This window comes from Mercenaria mercenaria, chromosome 14, assembly GCF_021730395.1.
Source record: "Mercenaria mercenaria strain notata chromosome 14, MADL_Memer_1, whole genome shotgun sequence".
Taxonomy (NCBI): Eukaryota; Metazoa; Mollusca; class Bivalvia; order Venerida; family Veneridae; genus Mercenaria; species Mercenaria mercenaria.
In genome coordinates, this window is record NC_069374.1 from 4,534,526 (window position 1) to 4,544,134 (window position 9,609).

A 9,609-nucleotide genomic window follows, 5' to 3' on the forward strand; every position below is an offset into this window, starting at 1 on the left:
TGACCTTTATTTAAGTGACCCCAAAATCAATAGGGGTCACGTACTCTGCATGACCAATCATCCTATCAAGTTTCAGCATTCTGGGTCAACTTAAGTGGTTCTGAAATTATTGATCAGAAATGGTTTTACATGTAAAAGCCCCTGTGACCTTGACCTTTAACAGAGAGACCCAAAAAACAATAGGGGTCATCTACTCTGCATGTTCAATCATCCTAAAGTATGAAGGTTAAACATTCTGGGTCAGGTGGTTCTCGTGTTATTGATCAGAAATGACTTTCCATGTTCAAGTCCCTGTGACCTTGACCTTTAACAGAGTGACCCCAATATCAATAGGGGTCATCTACTCTGCATGTCCAATTATCCTATTAAGTTTCAACATTCTGGGTCAAGTGGTTCTCATCTTATTGACTGGAAAGATTTTTCTATGTTCAGCCTCCTGTGACCTTGACCTTTGATGGAGTGACCCCAAAAACATCAGGGGTCATCTACTCTGTAAGTCCTACCTTAACAATCTGGGTCAAGAGGTTCTCATGTTATTAATCGGAAATGGTTTTCCATGTTCCGGCCCCTTGACCTTTAACATAAGTGACCCCAAAAACAGTAGGGGTCATCTACTCTGCATGACCAATCATCCTAAGAAGTTGCAACATTCTGGGTCAAGTGGTTCTCATCTTATTGACTGGAAAGATTTTTCTATGTTCAGCCTCCTGTGACCTTGACCTTTGATGGAGTGACCCCAAAAACATCAGGGGTCATCTACTCTGTAAGTCCTACCTTAACAATCTGGGTCAAACGGTTCTCAAGTTATAGATCGGAAATGGTTTTCCATGTTTAGGCCCAAGTGACCAATGAAGTTTGAAGGTTCTAGGTCAAATGGTTCTCCAGTTACTGACCGGAAATGAAGTGTGACGTATGTATGGACGGACAGGGCAAAAACAATAAGTCTCCCCCAGTGGGTGTGGGGGGGAGGGGGGAGACATAACTATTGCCATGCAATACAAAGTCCCCTACTGGAAGGCACCTAATTTTCTCTACTACAGTATAACATAATGAACTGATATCTGTTACTGATGTATTAACAATATTGTACTAATATACAATATGTTATAACAAAACAATCTGCGGATACAAAAACCTACAGTTGTTGATTATTTCATAAAATCTGTAAATATAAACAAGTGTGCTCGAATGTCAAAATATATACCCGTCATAGCAAATTTCTTTACACTAGCACCTGTACTTTATATGGATTTTATTTGGCCAATTATAAAAAAGTTATAATATAAGTTATTTATAGTAACTACAAAGGAAAGTTAATCCTAAAAAAAAAATCTATATAAATAGAAGTCCACACAAAACTCTTTACCCGGTAGAGATAGGTCAAGATACATGTGTACACCTAAAAATTGAATGTAACTCAAACTTCCAACTAAAATAAAGGTATTAAATCGATATAATATTGCAATGAAACTTCAAAGTTTTTTTGTTTGTAGCATCATCTGGGGCATGTGTAGTGAGAAATCTTCACTTGATGTCTAAATTAGTGTGATATTAATTTCTAAAGTCACTATATGTTCATTGTAAATATTCTCGATATCGACATTATGGATAAATTCCCGTTTTCCGGTATTAACCACTAATAAACGCCCGTTCCCGGTTTTACGGTGAGGGGGGTATCAGCCATATCGCTACATGGCGCTAGTGTTTAGATTATCCATTTTTCAAGTTTTAAACAAAGAAAATGAATAAACAAGAGGACCATGACGGTCCTGAATCGCTCACCTCTTCCCACATGACCCAGTTTTGAGTATGACGTCATTTTTTCTATTATTTGACATAGTGACCTAGTTTTTGAGCTCATGTGACCCAGTTTTGAACTTGACCTAGATATTATCAAGATAAAAATTCTGACCAATTTTCATGAAGATCCATTGAAAAATATGGTCTCTAGAGAGGTCACAAGGTTTTTCTATTATTTGACCTATAGACCTAGTTTTCGAAGGTACGTGACCCTGTTTTGAACTTTACCTAGATATCATCAAGGTGAACATTCTCACCAATTTTCATGAAGATCTTTGTTTGTTTGTTTGTTTTGGGTTTAACGCCGTTTTTCAACAGTATTTCAGTCATGTAACGGCGGGCAGTTAACCTAACCAGTGTTCCTGGATTCTGTACCAGTACAGACCTGTTCTCCGCAAGTAACTGCCAACTTCCCCACATGAATCAGAGGTGGAGGACTAATGATTTCAGACACAATGTCGTTTATCAAATAGTCACGGAGAACATACGCCCAGCCCGAGGATCGAACTCACGACCCCGCGATCCGTAGACTGACGCTCTACCTACTGAGCTAAGCGGGCGGGTCTCATGAAGATCTCATGAAAAATATGGCCTCTAGAGAGGTCATAAGGTTTTTCTATTTTTATACCTACTGGCCTAGTTTTTGACCGCACATGACCCAGTTTCGAAACTGACCTAGATATCATCAAGGTGAACATTCAGATCAATTTTCATGAAGATCCATTGAAAAATATGGCCTCTAGAGAGGTCAAAAGATTTTTCTAATTTTAGACCTACTGACCTAGTTTTTGACCGCAGTTGACCCAGTTTCAAACTTGACCTAGATATCATCAAGATGAACATTCAGACCAACTTTCTTACAGATCCCATGAAAAGTATGGCCTTTAGAGAGGTCAAAAGGTTTTTTTTTTTATTTGACCTACTGACCTAGTTTTTAAGGCACGTGACCCAGTTTCAAACTTGACCTAGATATCATCAAGGTGAACATTCTGACCAATTTTCATGAAGATCCATTCAAGAGTATGGCCTCTAGAGAGGTCACAAGGTTTTTCTATTTCAAGACCTACTGACCTAGCTTTTGATTGCAGTTGACCCAGTTTCAGACTTGACCTATATATCATCAAGATAAACATTCAGACCAACTTTCATACAGATCCCATGAAAAATATGGTCTCTAGGGAGGTCACAACGTTTTTTTTTTTATTATTTTACCTACTGACCTACTTTTTGGGGGCACGTGACTTTCGAACTTGATCTAGATATCATCAAGATGAACATTCTGACCAATTTTTATGGAGATCCATTCACAAGTATGGCCTCTAGAGAGGTCACAAGGTTTTTCTATTTTTAGACCTACTGACCTAGTTTTTGACCGCACATGACCCTGTTTCGAACTTGACCTAGATATCATCAAGATGAACATTCAGACCAACTTTCATACAGATCCCATGAAAAATATGGCCTTTAGAGAGGTCACAAGGTTTTTCTATTATTTGACCTACTGACCTAGTTTTTGATGGCATGTGACCCATTTTCAAACTTGACCTAGATATCATCAAGATGAACATTCAGACCAACTTTCATACAGATCCCATGAAAAATATGGCCTCTAGAGAGGTCACAAGGTTTTTCTATTATTTGACCTACTGACCTAGTTTTTGAAGGCATGTGACCCACTTTCGAACTTGACCTAGATATCATCAAGGTGAACATTCTGACCAATTTTCATGAAGTTCTCATGAAATATATGGCCTCTAAAGAGGTCACAAGGTTTTTCTATTTTTAGACCTACTGACCTAGTTTTTCACTGCACGTGACCCAGTTTCAAACTTGACCTAGATATCATCAAGATGAACATTCAGACCAACTTTCATACAGATCCCATGAAAAATATGGCCTTTAGAGAGGTCACAAGGTTTTTCTTTTATTTGACCTACTGACCTAGTTTTTGAAGGCACATGACCTAGTTTCAAACTTGACCTAGATATCATCAAGATGAATGTTCTGACCAATTTTCATGACGATCTTGTGAAATATATGGCCTCTAGAGAGGTCACAAGGTTTTTCTATTTTTAGACCTACTGACCTAGTTTTTGACGGCACGTGACCCAGTTTCGAATATGACCTAGATATCATCAAGGTGAACATTCTGACCAATTTTCATGAAGATCTTATGAAATATATGGCCTCTAGCGAGGTCACAAGGTTTTTCTATTTTTAGACCTACATTTGTACTGACCTATTTTGAAGGCACGTGACCCAGTTTCGAACTTGACCTAGATATCATCAAGATGAACATTCTGACCAACTTTCATAAAGATCCCACAAAAAATGTGACCCCTAGAGTGGTCACAAGCAAAAGTTTACGGACGGACGGACGCACAGACAACGGATGCCTCGCGATCACAAAAGGTAAAAGGTATTGCAGATTATCATTAAACATTGTTGTAATTAAGATGTAGCAAAAATATCCTCAAAGTTTACTTTATTTTTGAAATTCCATCTTTTATTCTACACTGCCGCTTCCATGGCTCGATACCGAAGGTGTGAAATTATTCGCATTTTTCAAGGTAAACAGATTATTTTTGCAAAAAAATGTTGCCAAGGTCGTAGAATAGTATCTCCATTGTGAGAAAGTAAGAACTTTCCTAAATCCTTATCTTCTGGCAAAAATAATCGCTAATATTGTACACGGTCTTTATATCGGTTAATAACGCCAGCCCCCTAACCCTATTTACGGGAATACCAGAAAACGGGATTTATCCTTAATGTCGATATGGTCAATACTTTGTTATACCAAAGTGGAAACTGGCAGGTACTCGAAAATGCAGCTCTCTGATTGGTCAATTAGAACCCCTTATGTTCTGTGATGTCATGATAAAGTTATGAATAGTGGTCGGGAGTATTACTGGTGTATTTTAATATTGAACAGAAGATACACTGAACAAAAAGAAAACTTAACTGATCAAATATATCTTTCCTTTATTAGTTGACTTTAATCAATAAACTGGGCAGAAGAAAATCATTTCAATGATCTTTCTTCAAGGTAAATCTGTGACAAATGGAAACACTATCGAGTCTATTTTTAGAAACAACTTTGGTGGGTATTACCAGTGCATCTGATCATTTGTTTCTTATTACGTCATAGGTCAAACACATGCAACTAAAAGTTTTGAGTCTCTGTCTCATTAGTGGAGTCACTTTGTCAGTTTTATCAAATTTGCACATTCTTCCATACCAGATAACAAATATAAACATTATTTTAACTAGTCAGGTATTAAAACTTTTCTTTAAAGTTCTGTAAAATTAAACTTGCCAACATAGGAACTTGAACTTATTTACAGGTTAAACATTTCTGTGGTTTATAAAACTGTTGAAGGATCTGACATCCTTAACATTAAAAGTCAATGCCAAAGAGGTATCAAGTCAACTCGTCCCCAATTTGGTCATTTCGTCCCCCAAAATTGGTCATTTTGTCCCCCTCATGATAAAATTTGGTCAACTCGTCCCCATTTTGGTCAGCTCGTCCCCCTTTTGGTAATTTTGTCCCCCTAAAAATTTTAGTCATTTTTGCTTTTTTATGATATCTCTGACTTTGAAAACTGGTCTTTAATACCATCGTGAGTTTTGAAGGAGTTATACTGTAAATGGTTTACATTTAATGATTAGGTTGGATAAAATAATCAAAGAAATGTACTGAAAATATAAGACAATTCACTGAAATGAAAATAAAAATAAATACAATGCCTTTAGTAATAAAAATGTAATATAATAGAAAATCTAATAAACTTTTTAAAAATCATAGTAATTTAAGAAAAGAGAGAGCCCTGATCATAATAAAAGAAAGTTTTAATTAGAAATACAAAAACAACAAAAAAACAAATAAACAACTAATATCTGTCACAATCATATGTATTACTAAAGATAACCAATACGCTTTATATTCATTTTTGTCATTAAAATAAAAAAAAAAAATACTTCAAAAGTCGGGAGACAGGGGTTTCTAAAATTATAGAATGAGCTTATACCTACATACATGTATACAAAAGGTGTTAAAGGTTATTAATCACATTCAAAGTCGTTAAATGGGCTGCTTGGAAGGTGTTAATTGTATTGAGAATTTGTTGATTGACTGAATGAAATGTGTCAAAATTTTCCACTAGTAGAATGAAATGTGTCAATAGTTGATTGGAGCGAGGAAATTATTTGTTATAAAAAAAGTTTAATAAAAAGTTTAATATTATTCAAAAAAGTTTAAAAATAAGCAGCATCAAATACAGACATTTAAACAGCAATCATGTTGCCCAACATAGCAGACTTACAAAAGAAAAGAGAAATAAGGAAATACTCCTTGTTAAATCAATCATTTCTGAAGCAAGAAGTTCTTAAAACAAACGAAAACTTATGTATATTTATACTTATTTGAAAGAAAAAAAACACTTAATTTATCATATTTTGATTTTTTCCCCAAAATACGTTCAAATAAGGTGGGCCGAAAAAGGGGGACGAAATGACCAATTTGAAATCGCTGAGGGGACGAAATGACCAAAACGGGAACGAGTTGACTGGGGGACGAGCTGACTGTAAATCACAAAAGACGCCTGATGGTATGCAGATACTATGAGGCTGGGGCCATACTGCATTTTCTTTTTCTTCAATTAAGTTGAAAGCTGAAAAAATAAAACTATTAACATTATTGACTCCAACATATGGTTCAACAAAATTGAAGTTTAACTTACTTAGGCCTGTTTGACCTATAATTTAAATTTTCACAGCGTGTTATTCTTACAATACGACCAGTGTTCTGGGGCAATCTTCTGCTGTATATGATTCCCATTTATTTAGTACATGTACAAATAATAGTTGGAACTTTTAGGATTTTAGTGTTTTTAATGATATTTTGGTAAAATATAAAAAAATTTCCTGCAGATAACTCATTGTTGGGCTTCAAAGTATTTTGACAGACTGGCGTGAAGTCTGTGTTTACATAGATATGCAATTTTTTTGATGATGTCATTCATGCGAACGAGATTTCAGTAAAATTTGGAATAAACTGGTATTACCCTTCCACCGGTAATAGAACATGTCAGAGAGATGGCCTGTTTGCACCAGGCTGGTTCATTTGAACCAGGCTGGTCCAATTGACCCATGACAAGACATGTATACATAGGCCTAATGAACCATAAAACATGTGCCGAACGGTTTTTTGGTTTTAGAAGAGGGCTAACAATCATTGTGTGGATATTCGAATCATGGTATGGACATTTTATGGTTTACTGAACATTTACTTATGCAATGCAACTACATTTCAATGAGGTTGACACTTACAACAACCTGCGAATCGCTTTGCAAACAGGTATATTATTTTGTACACTTAGGTCACCATAGATTTTACAAAATTCTAAAGGAGGAAGAAAACATTGACTTCCACTGATCTGAGATGCAACCACATATTCGTATCCCCCTGCATCCGTTAATAAACTATGACAACATTTATCTCCCTTTATACTATTTCAGTTATCTCCCTGCTTTCGTCAGCATCAAATCACAGGTGGCAGTAATGTACCTAGGATACAGTATGGGTCCATGAGCCATATGCCCCTAAAATTTACTACAATTATAATGTTTTCTTAGGAAAAAAATGACAAAAAGCCATTTTGAAAAAAATTTTGCTCCTGTGACAATGAGCCATGAGAAAGGTGATCAAGAACAGTTTGACATGTCGAGGGCTGAGCGCGAAACTATTGTATCTTGTTCTTTATTTATATACAGTTACAATAGTTTCACGCTCAGCCCACGATGTGCATTGCTTCCAGGTCCGTATTTTTTTTTTTCAAAACAATATTTCCTTATCAATGGTTGGCTGCCTTTTCGGCAAAAGATTAATCTTTCAGAAAAACCTTACTTCAAACCCCAGTTCCAAACCGTTTACGCATCACGAGCGAGCAACAGCATACGAAACGATAGTGATTTCTCCACCCGAATAAATCCCACACGTTACCGCTAATTAACAAGAGGTACAAACACGATAATCTGACGCTGCATTGTTTATCAATCATCTATATTACATACTGATGATAACCATGTGTCAGTCGGCGCGTGGCGTGATTGACATCTGTCAGTAGATAATTAACATACGACACTCCGCCTACTGCCATACTTACATAGATTTTACTGGCTACTAGTCCTTCAGGGCAAGTGATGGGAAACAATATTTTACACCTCTATAACTTGCCTCTAATTTCAAACAGAGTCATTTCAACTATGAATTTTGGAACAACATAGAAAGCTTGGGACAAGCTTGGGCACGACGTAAAATTATTATGTACTCGTGTTTAGACCAACCTTTGGATTAATTCCTTCCACCGAAGTCAGACCAATGCATATTGGAGTTGAAATATCTTGCGCCGCATGCTCCCTATCAAAAGCAGTGGGCACAAGAACGTTTTTCTCAAAGAAATCCTTCCAAGATTTCCCCGTTGCGACCGCCGCCATATTTTGTAAATAGTAGACGGGTGTTGCTGTTTTATGTATTTTTTTAAAACTTGTTATGATAAAAGTCGAAGCCAGTCCAAAGACGGTGTACAGCGTAAAAATATGTAATTGTAAATCAATAAGAATTAGGCTATATACCACTATATATGTTTCTAGGCTGAACACTACTAAATCCGAATGTTCTTTATTTCATATAAAATCCACTTACTTTTTAACGTTTTTTCGACATTTTCTATCATTCCAGATTTTCAGAGACTTATATTCCCATAAAAAACTATATCTCTGCTTTAGAAAAACAAAATCGAAAGGAGTGTTAACTTTTATGTAAATAAACTAAATACAAAGTTTGTTAAATATAACATGCTGAATTTATTCCTTTTCGCTTCTTTCAGTTTCTCTTTTCCAGACATTAAATTCTTACGCCGCCATTTTTTTTTACCTATTATGTGGTAGGAACATGTCGATTTCGATACATGGTAGAGAAAAAGTGAACACATTGCTATTGAGAAAAGGCACTAGATTAGCACTATTTATTTCTGGACTACTTGTCACTAGACCTACTTTTTATTTTCAAGCTATAAATGACTGGAATAGCCTTCCAAATAACATAAAAAAAAAGAAAAACACAAGTATACTTTTAAAAAAGCAGTCAAAATGGAACTCATTGAATGTATGAAAAGTGCCGAGCAATCAGATTTTATCTTTTATTAGTTGTATGATATCATTTTATCAATATGTGTGCAATATTTCCTGATTTATTCTGTGATATGTATGTCATAATTGAACATAACTGTTATACTTGTAATATATCACGGATTTCTTTGATAGACAAATGCATGTAACTCTTGATTTAGATTATCATTCATGATAATAAGAGTTGTCTTTCTTAGAACATTTTTGCATTTAAAACAGCCAATATTTTGTACCTTGATAATTTTTCACAAGAACCCAATTGGAAATAAGTAGAAATACTTAATGGGTTATCCTGTGATATATATATATGTCACAAAAAATAATTAATTTATTTCTTATATAAAAGAGCTAGTCCATTTTTCTTTAATATCATTCTGAGATATTAAGACATAGCTATTTCTGTGATATAATTGAATGTATGTTTGTAATGATGTTGGATTTTATAATGTGATGTTTGTAATATTTGTATTCATGCTTATTGGCACATTTAATTTAGGAGTAAAGGTAAATCTTTCAAAAAACATAGCAAAATTGAATACATAATCAGTTTTTCAGTTGTGTCAGTACAGGATCGAGATATCTTTAACTGAGTGACAACAGAATAATGATGAATAAAGTAAA

The 9,609-nt window shown here is 35.2% G+C and overlaps 1 protein-coding gene across 1 annotated transcript in view; it reads right to left on the reverse strand.

Moving 5' to 3' along the window:
- Window positions 1–8,322, reverse strand: part of LOC123526184 (nephrocystin-4-like) — a 56,591-nt gene extending 48,269 nt beyond the window's left edge. Inside the window, exon 1 of the mRNA XM_045305232.2 lies at window positions 8,146–8,322. Coding sequence (XP_045161167.2) covers window positions 8,146–8,295 — 150 coding nt within the window. The 5' untranslated portion in view covers window positions 8,296–8,322. The remainder of the gene's footprint in view (window positions 1–8,145) is intronic.
- Window positions 8,323–9,609: the final 1,287 nt, after the last annotated feature.